At 35.2% G+C, this 21,074-nt stretch overlaps 1 protein-coding gene across 2 annotated transcripts in view; it reads right to left on the bottom strand.

The window, feature by feature from the left end:
- Nucleotides 1–15,180: 15,180 nt before the first annotated feature.
- The window catches only part of LOC116010118 (ABC transporter A family member 7-like), a 14,232-nt gene continuing 8,338 nt past the window's right edge, over nt 15,181–21,074 (bottom strand). Inside the window, exons 11-18 of one of the 2 annotated variants that reach the window (XM_031249389.1) lie at nt 18,324–18,682; nt 17,422–17,622; nt 17,233–17,342; nt 17,046–17,130; nt 16,842–16,970; nt 16,619–16,724; nt 16,021–16,109; nt 15,181–15,941 (exon numbers count right to left, since the gene is read on the bottom strand). In XM_031249389.1, coding sequence (XP_031105249.1) covers nt 15,639–15,941; nt 16,021–16,109; nt 16,619–16,724; nt 16,842–16,970; nt 17,046–17,130; nt 17,233–17,342; nt 17,422–17,622; nt 18,324–18,682 — 1,382 coding nt within the window. In that variant the 3' untranslated portion in view covers nt 15,181–15,638. The remainder of the gene's footprint in view (nt 15,942–16,020; nt 16,110–16,618; nt 16,725–16,841; nt 16,971–17,045; nt 17,131–17,232; nt 17,343–17,421; nt 17,623–18,323; nt 18,683–21,074) is intronic. The other variant, XM_031249390.1, reaches the window with a different exon arrangement.

Raw genomic sequence — 21,074 nt, 5'->3', positions numbered from 1 at the left:
GATACTTTGAACCCCCTATCCTAGAAGGCCAACCGATTGTTTCTTAAAATATACTTGAGAGGGATTTATCATTTCTGCCTTTTTTGACATAATTAATCAATTTTGATAAAGTAATAAGTAAAATAAAGGTGATTAAAAAACTCATTTCATAAAAAATCATGCTTTATAAGTGTTCGTACACTACTAGAAACCTATACCTTTACCACCAGGCAAACTTTGTGACAAGTAAATTCATGGCAATAAATGATTGTAGAAACATTGTTTACATTTTGGATTAGGAATTGCAGAAACATTGTTTACATTGTAGAAACCTATATCTTGGATTAGGAATTGCAGAAACATTGTTTACATTGGACAAGTTTGTTATTTGATACCATTTTCATTGAAATATCTAGGAGAACAATAATTGTGGTTTTTTATATTTAGAGCCCATTAAAATTGATTGGGTATTGTATGTTGATGGGCTTATTGATTATGGCAAATTATACCGTGCACCAAGTACGTAAACGACGTCGTTTTGAACATTGTAAACTAACCATCCATTTTTTTGGAAATCGCGTTTCCCGTTTCGGCCGGTCTCTGTATTTATGTTAATATTCTATGTATTCCAGGCAATCATTCTGTGTATTCTAGGCAACCGTTCTGTGTATTCATGTTAGTAACACATGTTGTGATGTGTTTGTGCATTCGAATGTTTAGGAGGAGGAGTTCTGTGTATTTTGTGTCAATATTCTGGGCAAACATCCTGTGTAATCTAGGCAAACGTTATGTGTATTCTAGATCATGATTATGTGTATTATAGATAATGAATTCCCTGGAGTCATTCGCATCCGCGTCCACTAACAGCGGTGTATTTTGTGTCAATATTCTGGGCAAACATCCTGTGTAATCTAGGCAAACGTTATGTGTATTCTAGATCATGATTATGTGTATTATAGATAATGAATTCCCTGGAGTCATTCGCATCCGCGTCCACTAACAGCGGTGTATTTTGTGTCAATATTCTGGGCAAACATCCTGTGTAATCTAGGCAAACGTTATGTGTATTCTAGATCATGATTATGTGTATTATAGATAATGAATTCCCTGGAGTCATTCGCATCCGCGTCCACTAACAGCGGTGTATTTTGTGTCAATATTCTGGGCAAACATCCTGTGTAATCTAGGCAAACGTTATGTGTATTCTAGATCATGATTATGTGTATTATAGATAATGAATTCCCTGGAGTCATTCGCATCCGCGTCCACTAACAGCGGTGTATTTTGTGTCAATATTCTGGGCAAACATCCTGTGTAATCTAGGCAAACGTTATGTGTATTCTAGATCATGATTATGTGTATTATAGATAATGAATTCCCTGGAGTCATTCGCATCCGCGTCCACTAACAGCGGTGTATTTTGTGTCAATATTCTGGGCAAACATCCTGTGTAATCTAGGCAAACGTTATGTGTATTCTAGATCATGATTATGTGTATTATAGATAATGAATTCCCTGGAGTCATTCGCATCCGCGTCCACTAACAGCGGTGTATTTTGTGTCAATATTCTGGGCAAACATTCTGTGTATTCTAGGCAACCGTTCTGTGTATTCATGTTAGTAACACATGTTGTGATGTGTTTGTGCATTCGAATGTTTAGGAGGATGAGTTCTGTGTATTTTGTGCCAATATTCTGTGTATTCATGTTATTAACACAGGTTGTGATGTGTTTGTGCATTCGAATGTTAGGAGAATGAGTTCTGTGTATTTTGTGTCAATATTCTGTGTATTCTGGGCAAACATTATGTGTATTCTAGGCAAACGTTATGTGTATTCTAGATAATGATTATGTGTATTATAGATAATGAATTCCCTGGAGTCATTCGCATCCGCGTCCACTAACATCTGTGTATTTTGTGTCAATATTCTGGGCAAACATCCTGTGTATTCTAGGCAAACGTTATGTGTATTCTAGATAATGATTATGTGTATTATAGATAATGAATTCTCTGAAGTCATTCGCGTCCGCGTCCACTAACATCGAAACGACATCGTTTATGTACGTGGTGCACATTGCTATGTGCACCGTGGTCCACGGTATAACGATTGATCAATTATGTATTTAATAAGCCCAAATATTTTAAGTTTGGCCTATGGCCTATAATGTTTTTTATATAAAATAACCTAATCAAATATATTCAATTATTTTGGATAATTTGGTAAATACGAAAAAAATATTTTTGAATTTAAAGGTTTGAATATTTTTGAATGCCGTGCACATTTAGACGCAAAATCATCCACCAAACTTTTAATATCAACTACTTCCAAAATCTCATTTTCAATAGAGATTAAAGCTAACCCATTGAGTCTCTCTTGCAACATACTTGATCGTAAGTAAGATTTCAACAATTTCAACTTTGAAAAACTTATTTCTGATCTGCAGGCAACAACCGCAATTGAGATAGTCAATAATATTCGATATGCAATAGTAGCATTTGGAAAACAACACATATTTGCTTCAATGACTTCAATATACCCATTGCTCCTATATTTTCTTTCGATAAAATCTCTTCTAAGCAATTTTAGCTCAATATACAATTCATTTCCATCAATATTACTACACTGCTCATCTTTCTTAAGAGCTACTTCTAAACAAATGCAACAAGACTTCAAATTTATATCAGCCATGGATTGTAACTTGTGAGAACTAAACAAAAAAACCAAAAGTTCCTTCATATACTTCATATTGCTCAAACCTCTGGGTCAATGAAATAATAGCTTTGATAAAAAATAATGAACCTTAAAAGATTCTTCTGGTGGTAATGAAATGTCATCAACACTCTCATCAAAGTGTCTTTTTCTACGATTTTTTCGCTTTTGAGGAAACACTGGCTCAATTTCTAATTCAATGGCAATTTCCTTTGCAATATCCATGGCACTAGAAAAACCATTTTCAATTCCTATAATTCTTGAAGAAAGAAACTAACCCTTTAATTTGATTGATAGTAACATCAAGAAGCATATCTTTTGTTTGTAATTACTTGAATTGCTAACTAAATTAACCGCATATAAGATTTCAAACCAAATGATTGTGGCTAGCAAAAATTCAAAATTACTAAGCTCATTTGTAGCTAAAGATCTTGCCTCACTTTGAATTTTAGAATCATTGTCTGTATCTGCCACTTGAAGTAGGACTTCTCGAATATCACTGCCTTGATATTTAATTGCTTTAACACTTTCCACACGACTTTCCCATCGAGTAGATGACAATGACTTAAGAGTTAGATTTGTTACATTAATTACTTTTCAAGATATGCCACCTCTTTGTGGAATTAGCAAATATTGTGTAAATACATTGCACTACTTCAAAGAAATCTCTTGCTTTACCACAACTATATTTGCAATGTCACACAAAGTCAAGTTAAGACTATGACTATCACAAGGAGTATAAAATGCTCTATGATTACACCTTGATGTCTCCCTCTCATATTTGACCCATTGTCATAACCTTGTCCCCTTACATTATCTATATCAAGATCAAGTGATATCAACACATTTTGTAATACTTCAAAAAGACCTTGGCAAGTAGTGTCGTCATTCACAACCAAAAATTCCAAGAAGAACTCTTTTATTTTAATTAGATATGTTGATATATCCACACATCTTAGAATCAAAGACATTTGTTCTTGGTGACTGACATCAGGAATACAATCTAATATCACTGAAAATATTTCACTTCTTTGATTTTTTTGATGACCTTTGTTTTAACTGCAATAGCAAGCATAAGTATTAATTTGTTTTGAATCCTATGACCAAGATAATGATGATGAATATCATGATTTCTAGCATGTAAAATATGCTCTTGAATGATAAGATCAAACTCAGCCAGCATTTTAATTAGACCCAAAAAATTCTCATTGTTATTCCCATACAACTTCTCACTTGTTCCATGAAATGCCAAGTTATATTTAGAAAAATACTTCACAGTTGCAATAATCCTAAATAGTATTTTCCTGTTTTCAAAAAAAAATAGTACTTTCCTCCAATATTCTTTTTCTTTCAAAAGTTGTTCTTGAGCCACTTTAATTGTCTCATGTTTTTGTAATTTAAGACGCAACTCCATCCAAGTAGTCATATTAGTCATATTCTTGAGCCACTTTAATTGTCTCATGTTTTTGTAATTTAAGACACAACTCCATCCAAGTAGTCATATTAGTCATATGATCTACACTCGTGTCATGCTCTTTAAGTCTAACGCCAATTAAGATGTGTTCAGTCCCTAAAACCTTCATTGACCATAACACTTTTTCCTATACCTTTTTTAAAAAAATCTTGCAACAAAAACAAAACATCTTGTCAAATTCTTTTGAATATACAAGCCAATCTCGATCACACTTCTCTCCATTTGGAAAATATCTTGTGTAAAATGCTGATGAAAATCTTCTAAAGAATTTATCTTTAGAACCTTTATTTATTGATAAATCTCTTTTAAGACAATCTTTCACAAGAATATCTATTAATTTAGAATCAAGGGCATCCCAATTCCTTGGATCATATATATATGTCAAATAAAAGCGAATCATTTGGTTTATCATTGTGACTAACATCATCTAAACAACTATCAACGTTCTTATTATTTTCATTGTCACAATGATACCTATCACCGTTGTGCACACTATCATTTAAAATTTTTCCAATCTCGCAATCATCTTGATCTTCTATATGAAGATTAACATCTAACAATTTTTCCTTGGCATCATCTTTTTGCAAATCTATTTGAGTTTCTTTTATAATGAATTTTTCAAGAGCTCCCTTTTGAGATTGAGTTAGTTGCTCAATTCTTCTTTTCTTTTTATGCTTCTCAAACTCAGATGAATATTTTCTAGAAGACATAATTATAAAATCCTAAAGAAAAAATAAGAATGTATTTAGAAACTCTATGGATAAATAATTAATCAAGAAACAAATTCTTGAATATATTATTTTGAAATCAGTTAGGTCATGTAAATAAAAAAAAAAATAAACAAAAATTATGAAACATTTAGTAATTATAATTACCGAGAATTGAAGAACTTGAGAATTTGTGAATTATCATATGTTTGTCGCTGCTGTTTGTGAATTGTGAGATTTGCGTAATGTATGAACTCAAGCTATGGTACTAATAGGGTAATAGGCCAGGGTTGTGCACTTGCTGACTTGTGCCGATCCGCCGAATAAGAAGCCGAACGAAAAGGGTTGCGCACTTGCGCTTAAATACTAATGAGTTAAGGGCTATTGGCTAATGCTGCATAATGTATAAACTCATTGCCTTATATATTGTATACATAATACATATAATAATTCTTTTTTTAAAAAATATGGGGCCCTCAATTCAAACATTTCAAGTATCAAATCTTAAGTATTTCAAGCTCGAACATTTAAACCGAAGCATTTCAAGTACCAAGTTCTTTGCGCTCAAGCTAAATTTGTCCATAACGAAGTCTATCAAGTATTTCGAAGTTTTTAAGTTCAAGTATTCAAGCCCAAGCATTTTAAGTATCAAATCTTGAGTATCTCAAGTTCGCGTAATCAAAGTCCAAGCATTTCAAAAATCAAGATCGTTGCACTCAAGCCAAATTTGTTTGCAACGAAGTGTTTTAATCCTCAAGTAAATTTCAAACAGATAATCAGGTGTTCGTGAGGTATTCAAATTCAAATCAAGCTAGCAAAGAATCAAAGGATTTCTCCATAGATTATTGTCCCCGCTCTACATAATTATACATTCTTATCTTGTACCAGATTTTTAGAGTTAAGACAATATACTTGAAATTTTATGTGTTTACAAATTGGCACGCCCATTGAAACCACCTCTACTTCTCATCTCTAGCTTTGCTAAGTCCTTTATGACCAAGTTTGTTCAAATGGCTTCAAACAAGCAAATTAATCAAGTTAAGGTTGTTGGTTCCAAGTTCACTGACAAAGAGTAAAGCTAGAGACATGAGAACCCAAACTCTTCAATCCCCTTTAACGGAGGACCCAAGTTTGCAAACTTTTGAAGCAATTACTGATGCTTTAAATGTCGTTCACTAGGTGCTACATGATCTCATCGAGGTTGATGACAACAATCATGTTCTAGAGAAATTGATTAATGATGAAGTAAAAGATTCTGAGTATAAATTTGTTTCACCCTCTTTGGAGAAGATTATTCTAGACTAGTCTCATGTTTACATTGCCATGCCTACTATGACGACAAGTGCTACCTCGATAGAAGAACAATTGCCAAATCTAACAAAAACCTTGGGAGATTTGACGACCCTTGCACTTAATCAAGATAAGAAGTAGCTAAACTGCATAAAAAAACTTGGAAGTACTCTAGAAAGAGAGACAAGCCATGCCTGAGGAAAGCAACATGAAAAACTCGAAGAAGTTGTTTCACAAATACAAATTCCTAGAACTAACATTCAAGTCTCAGATGGTTTGGTTCTAATTGATCAATTGAGGGATTTCATTGTTGGAATAATGAAGGTGAAGTTTGATGAAAGAAGTTCTTCTTATACTTACGCAAAACCCTACCCTCCACGAATTGAGAATTTGAAGATATCTGTAGGTTATCAACCACCTCACTTTCAACAATTTGATGGGAAAAGAAGTTGATTGTAGCATATTTTAACAAACAAATACCGGAGTATTCCGGGGTATCGATCCACAGGGAAGCGGTGCGTATCGAACACTAATTACTAATATATTCTTAAGAAGTTATTCCTAACGTTTACAATGGATAATTGGCAACAAATATGCAAACAAAATAAATAAAACAAGGCAAACGGATCTTTGGATTCAAGAGAGTAAGAACGGGATTTTTGGGGTTCAAAGTGTTTAATCACCTAGTGCCAACTTAAAGTGAAACAATTATTTGGATTAAAACAAGTGTAGAGGATTGCATTCAAAATTGGGAAAGAATTACTCACATAATTCAAACCCATAATAAGAAATCAATCAAGAACAAGCAATCTAAATGAAGTCCCTTAACATATATGCCATCTCCCAAGGTGCAAATGTGGGTGCTCTAATATATGCCCTAACTTCCATCAAGACACAATTATAGCAAGATACAAGTAATTTAGGCCACCAATTACAAGCATCAACAAGATAGAACACAATTGCAACACAAGATATAAAACCCAAATATATATTTCATCAAGGAAATTAAGAACAAAGCATAAAGGTTCATACACACTCTTCAATCCAAAAATCCCAAATAAAAGCTTAGCCAAGTATGGTTATCATAGTTTCAACAACAATCAATTCAAAGGAAGATTTAATAAAACTAAAAGTAAAGAAGAGATGAAGAAATTCTCCCAAATTGTGCTTCAAATCTCTTCTCCTCTCTTGGTGTGAGCTCTTGATACTCCAATCTTCCTTTCAAAGCTTTTGTTCTTCTTCTTCCAAGGTGTGGGATCCCTCCTTCCACCTTTGGAGTGTGAAGAATCACTCCTCTTCACTCAATTTTGTCTTCCAAAACCGCAACCCCCACATTAGGGTTGAGAGGAAATGATGCTTTTATAGTGGGGTGGAGAATGGGGGTAAAATAGACAATTCCGCGCGGCAAAAATATCAGATCTGCGACTTCTCGACGCGCCGAGGCCTTAGATCGATGCGTCGGGACATTATAGAGCCAAAAAACATGGCATTTTGCCAACTCTCGACGCGTCGAGAATCGTCCCTGCGACACTGCTCCAGTTTGTAGGCTGATTTTGATCATTTTCCCTTTCGATTTACACTTTGATGTCTTCATAAGAGTAAGCCCTTGAAGTCTTCTTTCCAATGGTTCAATAATCAGCTCATTTGGATAATCCTAGGAAGAGATATGGTCCGATTACTGAGATGTCGCCATGGTAGCGGGAATTACAATTCTTTGATCTTTTGCTCCACTTTTCCCTTGTTTTGTTCTTATAATCAAATCTATTGCAAGTGCCACTCTTTGACTCCTTTGGAAGTATTTTAGTCATCCTCTTAGCTTCACCTTGACTCCCATTCGCACGAGATTCATTCAAAATGCTCCGAAAGGCATGCATTGTCTTCAATTTAACAATTTACGCAACTAATGATATAAACAAATGAATTAAGGCACATTTTTGCATAAAACCAAAGTATTTATCACTCAAAATAGGCTTATATATGGGGTGAAAACATGTACATAAATGCAATTATCAGAAGTCCAAAGCAGTACATGTCTACACTTTAATTTGTTGAAACATGTAATGATGCAAGAACTTATGACAACCTATTAGTAAAGCAGTTTGTCCATTTCCTAAAAGGCAACACGTTTAATTGATTGGATGGTATACGAATTTGACACTAGGTTCCATTGATAGTTTGAGAAGAAATAGAACACAAGTTTTTGAATTGCTTCTACAACATTAGAAGAGAGGTTATCTTGATGGAGTTAATGAATACTTGCTAATGGAAAGAAGAAACTTAGCTCTCAACTGATGTAAAGATAAGAGAAGTGAAAATTTTGCTATCAACATGCGTATCCAAAGCATGCGTTGGGAACTCTATTATATCCTTCAAGATATTAAACCCAAGACGTTTGAAGAGTTGACTTCCCATGCTCACTACATGGAATTGAGCATGGCATCAATTAAGGAAGAAGTTAGTGGAAGTCATTTCCAAAACTCTCAAAAAGCGAATGCAAGAAGTTAATTAAGGAAGGGACCAAAACCTTGTCTAAGTCAGAAGTTAAAAAGTTCTATGAATGTAACTGTGTCGGTGAGAATTTTTTTTATGAAACTCTACGAACTAAGAAGAGAGTTGTAGAATTAAGTACCTTTTGGAACCTTTAAGTAAACAAGGAAAATCAAAAAGTTTTTGACTTTCCATTATATATTTTCCTCATAAGTAGCTCTTCAACCCCTAATATTACACTTTGATTTAAAAGTACTATTTTTCATTAAAAGTAGCACATTTTTCTTCATAATCATTACACTTTCTCACAAGTAATAATCAATCAATTTATCTCTTATTACTAGTACATTTTTTTCTCATAAGTAATACTTAATTAATTTATCTCTAATTAGTATTATAATTTTCTCATAAGTATTCAATCTCTAAATATTATGTTTTTATTTTAAAAATTTACATTTTTTTCTTAAAAATAGTACACTACTTTCCCTTGTAAGTAACAAACATTTTTCAATTTCAGCATAAGTAACAGGATACAGTCTCACATGAGAGTTAGCCAAGTTAACTCTCTTATTAATTTATTTATTATATAAATAAGAAAAGTAAGAGGTATATATATATATGTCATACTGGGCCCAAGCGCCTATTGCAACCATGATAATAAAAATAAAAATAAAAATAAAAATAAAAAGTAAAATTAATTATAAATTACTATATGTAATTATAAATTAAATACCTTATAATTATAATGCATTAAATTTTTTTAACACCAAAATAAGTTAACAACTTCACATTAAAAAACCTGTGGATACAAGTTCACAATAAACTCATGCCAGAACATGGACACCATTTGAGAGATACCTCTCGCAGCCAAAGTTTGAGCAACAACATTCATTGACCTATGCATGAACTTAAAATTACAATGAACAAAATCAAAAGCATGTTTAAGATAGCCGCCAACAGTACTTGAGAAGTAAAAATTTAGACAATCAGAATGTATATATAGTAGCACAACTTGAGAGATACCTCGATCCTTCAAGGCCTCCCTACAAGCCATTGTTTTAGTCAAATATGGATGGTTACGTTGCATCTCGGGAGCCTACCACAAGTAACAGCTAAAAAGAAACCATCCATATAGCACAAAGAAAAATGATATATATATACTTGTATGGAGACGTGTAATTTAATATATGTATGAATTGAGGAGTATAGTCTTTAGAAGTTAAAAACTGGAAACACCAAAATTCAAATACAAAACAGAAACTAACATTAGCCTATCCTATCCTACCTAATTCTCTCATCTCTGATCTCTATGCGTTGGTTAAGTTTATTGTTGATGATCCCCGAGAGACTGAGAGTCCACCAAGACGCTAGCGGAGACAATCATGGGCAGAATCTTCTCCCTCTTGTTGTGGGCTGCATTCGCGATTTCCTCGGCGCAATCTGAGATTTTCTGCAGAAAGAACGGTTGCCCGTCGGGCGGGATCCCCATGCCGGAAAGCACGCCGGAGACGAAGCCGCAGGGGAGTTTCTCATCATCATCAGGGTCTAGGCGGCGGCACGGTGCCCAGAAGTGCTCCGTTTTGGTGACGCTCTGGAAGCAATTCGGGTCAAAATCCCCATCATCGTCGGCGGCGATTGCGTTCGCAGATGGGGAGAGAAATTCAAGATCGATTCGGATGTAAAAGTATTGATGAGATGTAGTGGACGGTGAAGATTGAAGGAGTTCCGGTGTTCGAAGATATGGAGCTTCCCATGCTGCGCAATAGTACTCATCGATTGGGGTTTCACACTCCATTCTCTCTCTCTCTCTCCCTGGATGAATCAAGAAAACCCTAATAAGGATTTCGCAAAACCAAGGCGGTTACGAGAACTACGCAACTCATATTATGGATGGATGGATGGGAATATATATATATATATATATATATATATATATATATATATATATATATATATATATATATATTACGTGTTTCCTACGGCAAATCGGAATTAGGTTTCTTCATGTCCAAGAAGACTGATTGAAGACCCGCACAAGTTTAACTCACTAGTTTATTTGAGAGAATTGAAAAAGAAAAAGAGTGATTGAGCAGATGAAGCATGAATGATTTTATATTTAGAAATTAAACGTTAAATTTTTATATTAATTATAAAGAAATATTTTTCCTAAATTAATCACCTTGTTTAATAAATGCTTTCTTCTTTTGTTTAACTTTTAGATCTTTTACTCATTTTAACTATTTGACTTAATCAACTAATTAAAGCAGTATTTAGGAAAGGTACTGGGACAAGCATGGAAATCGGAATTAAATACTTGTAATTGTAATTGGTTTATTTAAGTAATAAATAAGAATTGAAATCTAATTAATTAAAATTAAAATGAATAAATATACACGCATGCATATGTGTGTTCATATATTAAAATTCCATATTCAATGCATGTACACTAACTTTTTTATTTTTTATTCCTTTATTCAGAAGTAGATCGAAAATGAGAATGCTAATACGTTTTATGATGACTAAGAAGTTGATATGGAATAATAGGATAGTAAAAGTAGACAAACAAATGTAATAATAAATATCAAATTCGTTTTCAAAAAAAAAATCAAATTCAATAATATATGATGCAAAAGTTTTCAATCAAATGCCACCTAGCTTAAACTCTTAGAGCAACCTCAATCGAGGTTTTTAGAGGGTTTTTTAGTTCTAATGATAAGATCGAGAGAGAGAGAGATAGGTGACAAAGGAGATTAGAGAGAGAGAGAGAGAGAGAGATAGAGGGGTTTGTTAATTAAAACCCTATTGTTCGAAAATGAAAAAAAAATGTGTGCAGTGATACACATAGTCTTTGTGCCCAGTAAGAGGTCTATTGATATAAGGTTCACTTTTAGTATGTTAGTTGAAGATTAATTTATACTATACTTTATATTCCTTTTTAGTGGTTCATTATATTTTGATATATGTTTATTTTTAGTATGTCACAAGTTCGTTTTTAATGTACTATCTAAAAATAAACATGTAGTACACTAAAATTGAACCCGCAATATGTTAAAATGAATATATATCAATGATCCACATTGCAATGCTAACCTTAATTCATGATATAATTTGCTAAAAAAGTTACTCATAGTGTTTCATTTCAACTTTAAAAGGAAAAATTATAAAATTCTTTTAATACCACGTACTTCTTTTCTAAACCTTAGGGTCTCTTCTCCCTATTTCTTAAACTTTTCATTTTAACTAACAGATTTTTATTTTTATTTTTTAAAATTTTAATTTGTTTATTTGATGAAAGTAGTGAGAAAATAAAATCTTTTATTAAATATTCTTAATTATTATGTGTTATTTAATTTTTATAAAGAATTGTATTAATGAAGTTAGTGTTTGTTAATATAAATATTATTTATTAAATGTGTGCTTATTATTATAGGAGTAATTAATAAATTGTTAGTATAAAATATATTCATATCATTGCTTAAAATCATTTAAATGTTATCAACTAACAATTAATGTTACCAAATATTTATTTACAAACAACTAATGATCTTAATTGGTTAAATCAATTAACACAATCAACTAACATTTTTTAACAAATTTTACTAATAGCTAACAACTAATTGTTAAACAAGAGGTGAAACATGCAATATTTCTTCATGTTAATTAAAAGTAAAAAAAAAAATCCACAAATAATCCAGAGTAATATGTAATCAATTATTTGTCAATATATCTTTAAAATATTTAGAATTTCATAATTTTATTTGTAGAGTAACTTTTAGTAATATGGAAAAATAATTAAGTCAATAAATGATATAAAGAAATGAAATAAAAGAAGTTTGTGTATGTTTACTACTGGTAATAAGGAATATAATCCAAATATACCGTCCTACGTATTTTGTACATATATTTGAATTGGTATTGAGTACGAGTATTAGCTAGCCTTATAAAAAGGACCTTAGTCCTTCATTTGGGGGACTTTTTTGCTCACACACACACTCTCTCTCTCCCTCTCTCCCTCTCTCCCTCTCTCTCTAACAAGGAAGCTTCTTCAAGCTATTTTCCATGATCATCTCTACTTTTCATATACATTCTTTACACACTTTTATACCTGAGATGGATTTTTACTATCAAATGGCGTCGTCTGTAGGTGGGGATCGAACTCACGACCACTTGGTTCTCATACCAATTTGCCCGGTTATAGGGCGTTGGGAGTAAGGTGCCCATTTACGATCGTCAAGATCGTTATGACTAAAAGTCAGAAAAAACTACGGGAGTAAGGTGCTCGTTTCGAATGGTCCTCGGACCAATTTGCCCAGTTATAGCGGGTGATGAGAGTAAGGTGCCCATTTCAAGAGTAGTATGGTGCCCGTTTCGAATGGTCCTCGGACTGATTTGCCCGGTTATAGAGTGATGGGAGTAAGGTGCCCATTTCGAGAGTAAGGTGCCCATTTATTTGTCCGGTTGTAGGGTGTTGGGAGCAAGGTGCCCATTTATTTGCCCGGTTATAGGGTGTTGGGAGCAAGGTGCCCATTTACGATCATTAAGATCAGTAAACTTCATCAAATGCTCGAGCCCACCTGTTCGAAGCTGCGACCGAGCAAAGCTAAAATTTTAAAAGCTTGAATTTTTTTTTAATTTGCTTTGTAAGTTGTTACACGATCATGTATGCAAATTAATCGTATACAAAGCCCGATTAGGTTGGTACTACCACCACCAACCTTGTAAGCCCAAAATCGTATCTTGGCATAAGCCCTACGTAGTAGGCAATTAAGTTTGGTTAGGTCAGCATTACCACCACTAACACTATAAGTCCGGTTAAGTCGGCATTGCCACCATCGCCACGATGAGCCCGGGACGAATTCTCAGCATTAAGCCCTACGAAGTAGGCAATTGAGACACTTAGTCACGTTAAAAATTCGATCGCTTGATCGGTAACATTCAATCCCTCTATCTCGTTAGAGGTCCGATCTCTTGATAGTAAATTTAAACCTCGTAAATCCTCAAAGTCCTACAAGTTAGTCAAACCGACCATCAATACTATAAGTATGGTCCGATGCATCAGCACTGTGAACTCAATCAAGTTACTTCCCGATCGCAGTCAATATCGAAAACGAACTCGGGAAGCCATCGTAGCTACTCTCTTGTGCTGGCGATTCTCGCAACATGGGGAGTGGGAGCTACTGTTAGGATTGTAGGGCAACTCCCTCGACCTACGGAGCTCACTAAAGCAATTTCTGATCGTAATGCGCTTCCCGAGCAAAGTGACTCTGGTGACTATAACACACCATAGCATACTTCTTGAGCATAATGACCTTCCTGGTTTCGTTAGACTTTCGAGTTTCCTAGCGTCCCTCCGCTTGGAACTCTTTGTTCGTTCGTGAACTGAGTGCTAAAAGGGGGAATCTCTGCATTCATATAATTTTCGGTTTTCAAAACCCGTCATAGTGATTAATGTGGTAATCAAAACTAATCAAGCATGATCAAATAAGAACGATCTTAAAACCAAGTAATCTGGGTCAAGGTTCGACCGAACTCAAACTAATTACGACCGGTTAGCCCGAGTAGAGGGCATGGGGAGAGGCGTTCCCGCTTATGATCAGTAAGATCAGTAGATGTCACTGGACCATGAATAAATCCAATCTCCTGATTGGTAAGACTTGATCACTAGATCTCATTAAAAGTTCGATCTGCTGATTTGTGAAACCCGATCTCTAAATCGGTAAAAATTTGGTCTCTTAATCATGCTAAAATTTGATCGCCAGATCGTAAGTAATTACAATCCCTTGATTGGTAAAATTGCATCTCTAGACGACTAGAACCCAAACAATTCTTTCCCTCAGTAGTCCAAAAGATTGCACTTGCAGTTGTACTTTTTTTTCTCCTTAGCTAAGTTTTTTTCCCAATGGGTTTTTCTTAGTTTAAGGTTTTTAACGAGGCAACCAGTATAAATCACCCCCCTGTGCTCAACTCAAACTCGAGGAGTTCGTCGCGAACTGTGTACTCATATCATTCAGTCCGTGCCTAATCTCTTGATTGGTGAAATTCGATCTTCGAATCGCAATTAATTCAACCTCCTGATTGTAATTAGTAATCCGATCGCTAGATCGATAAAATTTGATCTCTCAGTCATGTTTCTAATCCGATCTCTAGATCGGAAAAAAATCAGACAACCCTTTATAATTCAAAAGATTGTACTTAAGGTTGTGCTTTTTTTTCCCTTAGCTAAGAAATTTTCACTGCGTTTTTTCTTAACCTAAAGTTTTTACCGAGGCAACTAGTGTAAATCGCGAGCTATATGATCAGTTTTTTCAGCCCAAACTCTTCCTCACTGGCTCGACGTTAGGGCACGAACTAGGGACTACTTGATAAAAAATATACCCCGAATATACCGCCCTATGTATTTTGTACATATATTTGGTACTGGGTACGAGTATTAGCTTTATAAAAAGGACCTTAGTCCTTTTGGGGTCTTTTCGGCTCATCCACTCTCTTTCTCTCCAATATCTCTCTACAACATCGAATAAGAAACAAGGAAGCTTCTTCAAGCTATTTTCTATGATCATATCTACTTTTCATATACATTCTTTACACACTTTTATACGTGAGATAAATTTTTACTATAAACTACATTTTTCAAGCATTAAAGCCAACTATACATAAAATTATATCTAAAAGGCAATGTGAAATATATAAGCATATGTTTTATCCCCAAAAGTTAACAAAAACTTGTGAAAACTGAAGGGAGCAAAGTGCTCAATATATCATGCAGTAGTGTTTTTTTGTTTGAGTGACGAGGGAAACCGCAGCCACCGAGCGTGCGCACTAGATAAACTCTGTCTTATAACCCTAGCCGGTAAAGGACCACAAGGAGGTAAACCAGCATAGGTTATCCATAGCTGACTGACTCAAACCAAGAGGACTGGGATTCGAACTCGTGAGTGACCTTATGGTAACAAGTTTGTATCCTTAGCCATCTTGGTTGGGGTTACCCCTATCATGCAGGGGTTATTGTTGATGGTTGAGCCTGAGTAGCCACCTTGATGAAAACATCCTCCAATGTTGTGTCAGCTAAACCCCAAGACAGTACATTACACCTCTGCTTTGCAAGCTTCACTGTCTGGAAAACATCCGAGATTTTAACCTTATTCTTCGGCACCTCGAATTTCTGTGTCCCACTCAACTGATACGTCTTCTTCGCGTTCCCAGATAGATGTTTAACCAAGTTCTGCACTTCCATCTCGTCTTCTTGAGATGTAGTTACTGTGAACATGTACGATCCTCCATATCTAACCTTCAGCTGTTTCATAAATGCATTTATGATCAGACAAAACGAGATGAATAACTGAAGATCGAGAATATTGAATGATGTTATTTACCTCGTCTGGACTTCCGAGACACTGGAAGTTCCCATCCACAAAGATTCCTATACGGTCGCAAAGATATTCTGCCTCTTCCATGGAATGTGCTGAACCATGGTTGAATTATTATTAGCAAAGTTCAATAACATTTCATTTTGGTTAAACTTATTTAGTTAGATTAGTAAGACTATACACTTTGTAATGATCCTCTTTTTTCTTGCATGGAAAAGCTTATTAAAGACAAGAATGGATTCAGTTTGTTCAGTTCAAATGCCTACAGGCTCAACACGAAATGATTTTTATTTAAAAATAGTTAATACCAGCTAGATAGGGTCGAGTATAGTGGCAGTGCCACGTTTAGTCCTAAACTTTCAATTTAACCACCAGTGGTCCTTCAACTTTCAAATTTAATCATATGCGGTCCTTCCGTTAGTTTAAGTAAGGGCAAAGTTAGGACCATAGATGCTTAATAATTTAAAAGTTGAAGGAGCATGTGAGTGACTAAATGTGACGGTGCTATTATACTCGGAGGACCCCAGCTAGTATTAACTCTTCAAAAAACAAAACGCTAGGAATGCTAAGAACATGTATATTAAAACAAAGAGAAGTTGTATACTGGTGAGAACAATGGATCTATCTTGTTTTGCACGCTTAACAACATCCCACAACAGTTTTCTTGAAGCTGGATCAAGGCCAGTGCTGGGCTCATCCAGATACACAATCTTCAAATTTTCAAGATTTGTATGCAATAATCAGTCAGCTAGCTTCTCAAAGTGGCAAAACCTCAAAACATGTACAAGTTGTCATACGCAATTGAGAAGCTAAGAATGTATACATACCTTGGGATCCCCGATCAAAGCAATCGCTACACTGAGTCTTCGCCTCATGCCTCCACTATATTTCCCCGCAAGTCTATCAGCAACTCCTCCGTGGAACAGGTTAAAGCTTTTGAGAGATTCTTCCACTGCCTGTCGTGATGAAACTGGATCGGTCATAAACTTGCAGACTATATGATTTTCTCGTGAAGGGTTAGACTCACTCACCTGGATTAAGGCAGCCCCTTTGAGATTTTTGAGTCTACCATAGAAAAGTAAGTGCTCCCTTCCAGTTAGGTTGCCCCATAACAAGCTATATAATCATTCAAGAAATGAATAAAATGGTGTGAGTTCAAAAGAAAAGTGTGGCTTTGGAAAAACTTCCTTGACAGAACAAAAACATGATAGTATGTACCTGTCTTGGGGACAAATACCCATGCTCTGGTATATTTGCCCCATTTGACTTCGCAAATCAAGACCCTCAACATATGCTGTCCCAGAGCTCGGATTCAAGAGTCCAGTCATCTATCATTTAAAACCAAATTACTACAAAGAAACTAGTTAACAACCATGAGTTGTAGTGCTGCTTCATATCTTTACTAACCATACTAATAAAAGTAGTTTTGCCTGCACCGTTTGGACCGAGCATACCAAAACACTCCCCTCGTTTTAATGCTAGAGTTAATCCTTTTACTGCAAACTTTTCAGGATTCCCGTCCTTTCCTGGATACACCTTTTTGAGGTTATAGCAGATGGTGGTATAATTTGGATTCTTTTCACTTAGCAGTTGCTCAACCTTCCTCCTCTGGAAAGCAATGAAGTTTATGGTTAAAAATGATGTGTTCTTTTGGAATATTTCACCAAAAAATGAAAAGATACGATGCCTTGAAACCAGATAAAAGGAACACGAAAAACGCAATTGTGTAAAGAATATTTTACCAATGTTGCTAAAAACAAACTAAGGGGAAGCAGAAACAGCCTGCCAATCATATCAATGTAAGATCTATACAAGTATAACCCTTTAAGTGGTGTGTTAATCTGCCTTAAAGCATGCTCATATGAATCTTTTCTTATTAGCCAGCTTATATTTGATTTACTATAACTTCCGTAATACAAACTCATATTTAACCAGTGTTGTAAAAATCGGCCTAGGCAATTTCAGCCATAGGCGGCTTTTAGTCAGTTGACCAACTAACTGGCCGACTTGCCGAGTTGAGCACCTAACTCGGGCGAGTTGAAAGCCAACTCGGCCGAGTGAATTTTTTTGCCTGTTCAGCTACTCCTCTTCTATATTTCTCCAGCTATGCACTCAACTAACCATTTAACATATGCAGTTGACTTGTTTGGGGGATTATAACAGTCTAACAAATCCTAGCCCTGAGTGGGAAAAGTGGAGATGATATACTCAGATTACTCGGCCGCCTAGGTGCTCCCTAGGCGCCCGACTAGAGCCTAGCGCCTAGCGCCTTCTGCAACATTGTATTTAACAAAAGCATTACAAGCTACCTCTTGTGCCACATCATCATTTTCCATTTCTATAGCAGATTCATCGTTCTGAGGAGGTTTTTGAACCGATGATAAAAGCTGCTTTGGAGATTTTCGCAAACAAAATAGCGGACTTCTAGCGACGCCACTTCCAGATGATATGACTTGATCTAGGTAGTATGCAATGACTAGAAACACCAACCATTCCGTGGTTGTGATAATCAGAACCTCTCGCATTCCATTTGTGCTATAACTTAGATATTCCCAGAGCATCCCAAAAGTCCCAACTTTATATCCACCTTCTGCATATTTGGAGAGCTCATACAACCCTCTATACAGAGAGAATCCAGGGTATAGTTCAATAATTATAATCCAACTTCCTATAATAAAGAAAAACCTCTGTTATTTGTCTTTTATGACAAGTATTACTACAAATATACCTCACTAAATAGATACTGCAAATTATGTTCTGGGGACAACATTTATCAGATGCACTATAAGAAGATCCCAAACTCAGTGAAAGTTGCAACAAGAGCTACATTATGCACTAAATGTCTAAACGCATATTGAATTACAATGATCACTTGGAAAATGTACATTTTAAATATACTAAAGGTACATTATTTGAGTACTGAATGTACATTATTTTGTATACTATCAAATAAGGAAAAATTGTATTTTTCGTCCCCAAGTTATAGGGTAATTGTAGAGTTCGTCTCTAAGTGTTGGTCATACTCACTTTTCGTCCCTAAGTTATCATTGATGTTGCACTTTTTTTCCTTATGTTAATAAAACATTAGGTATGAAATTTGCAATTTTAATATAACTTAGGGATGAAAAGTGAGCATGACCAATATTTAGGGACAAATTCTACAATTACCCTATAACTTAGGGACGAAAAGTGTAATTTTCCATCAAATAATGTACATTCAGTACATAAATAATGTACATTTAGTATATTAAAAATATACGTTTTATTTATAGTTTATTTATTCATGGTCCACACAACTATCCAAAAAATTTGACATTAAATCCTAGGTATGTAAACCTATAGTTAAGAGGGGCTATTAGACTAGTATCAAGCTGAACTTAAACTAACCCTACAATGTCACTCTCAATTTTTCATCAATCCTAAACTGACCCGAGGCCAACCCAAACCATCCCTACAATGTCACTCTCAATTTTCCATCAATTCAAAACTTACCCGAGACCAACCCAAACCATAGGACTAGTGGTTCGAGTGAAGTCATCCCTTGGGGAAGACTCAACCCAACTTATGTTCACCTCTACCTAAAACTCTTGCACACACATTTTCAATCAATTCACCCAATTTGTGATACCCATTTTCAAAAATTTGTTACTACTACTATCGACCTCAGCCTATGAACTTAACTTATCATAAAAAATGAAAATTTCTCACTCTGTTTGTAGCAGTTTAAGAAACAGTTGATGGTTGATACTTCTGAAATAAGAGTATGTTGTATATTTCTCTTATTGATTCACTACACACTGATTACATATATATACATCTAAGGATGGAGACAAATGGGGACACTTTTCCTGAAAAAAATACACTAACTACACCCCTGGAAACACTCCAGGAAACACTCCAGATTTTGCTCCATAATATTTCACACTCCCCCTCAAGCTGGAGAATATAAATTATATACACCAAGCTTGTTACAAATATACTCAACTCTAGGAGCTCTAAGGGACTTAGTTAGGATATCAGCTAACTGATCAGTAGAATTGACGAAACTGGTTGTAATACATCCAGACACAATCTTTTCTCTGATGAAGTGGCAATCAACCTCGATATGTTTGGTCCTTTCATGAAAAACTGGATTTGAGGCGATATGTAGTGCTGCTTGGTTATCACATATTAATGTCATTTGAGCAACATCACCACACTGCAACTCTTGGAGTAAGTGCTTCAGCCATATGAGTTCACATGTAGCTAAAGCCATAGCTCGGTATTCAGCTTCGGCACTAGATCTGGCAACCACATCCTGCTTCTTACTTTTCCAAGATATAAGATTACCACCAATGAGTACACAATAACCTGAAGTAGAGCGCCTGTCAAATGGACAACCGGCCCAATCTGCATCAGAATACCCAACAACCTGAGTATGCCCTCTATCTTCATATAGTAGACCTTGTCCTGGTGATCCCTTGATATATTTTAGAACCCGAACAGCAGCATCCCAATGAGTATCACAAGGGTTCTCAAGAAACTGACTCAATACACTGACTGCAAAAGAGATATCTGGTCGTGTGATAGTGAGATAATTCAATTTTCCAATTAATCTCCTATATCGTTCTCGATCAGACAATGGCTCCCCCTGTCCTGGTAGAAGTTTAACATTAGGATCCATTGGATTACCCACAGGTTTACAATCCAACATACCAGTCTCTTCTAAAATGTCCAAAGCATACTTTCTTTGAGAAATGACTATACCACTGTCAGACTGGGCTACTTCAATTCCGAGAAAATACTTTAGCTTGCCTAAATCCTTGGTCTGGAACCGACTGAAAAGATACTCTTTCAATTGAGATATGCCATCTTGATCACTCCCTGTAATAACAATGTCATCCACATATACTATAAGGTATATGCATTTCCCATTAGAATGACGATAGAAAACAGAATGATCAACTTCACTTCTAGTCATACCAAACTCACATAACACAGAGCTAAATCTCCCAAACCAAGCTCGTGGAGATTGCTTTAAACCATATAAGGAGCGATGAAGTTTACATACCAAACCAGAC

This window comes from Ipomoea triloba, chromosome 2 (genome assembly GCF_003576645.1).
Source record: "Ipomoea triloba cultivar NCNSP0323 chromosome 2, ASM357664v1".
NCBI lineage: Eukaryota > Viridiplantae > Streptophyta > Magnoliopsida > Solanales > Convolvulaceae > Ipomoea > Ipomoea triloba.
Note: the sequence above shows the minus strand (reverse complement) of the source record. Positions and strands in the feature narration are given on the sequence as shown.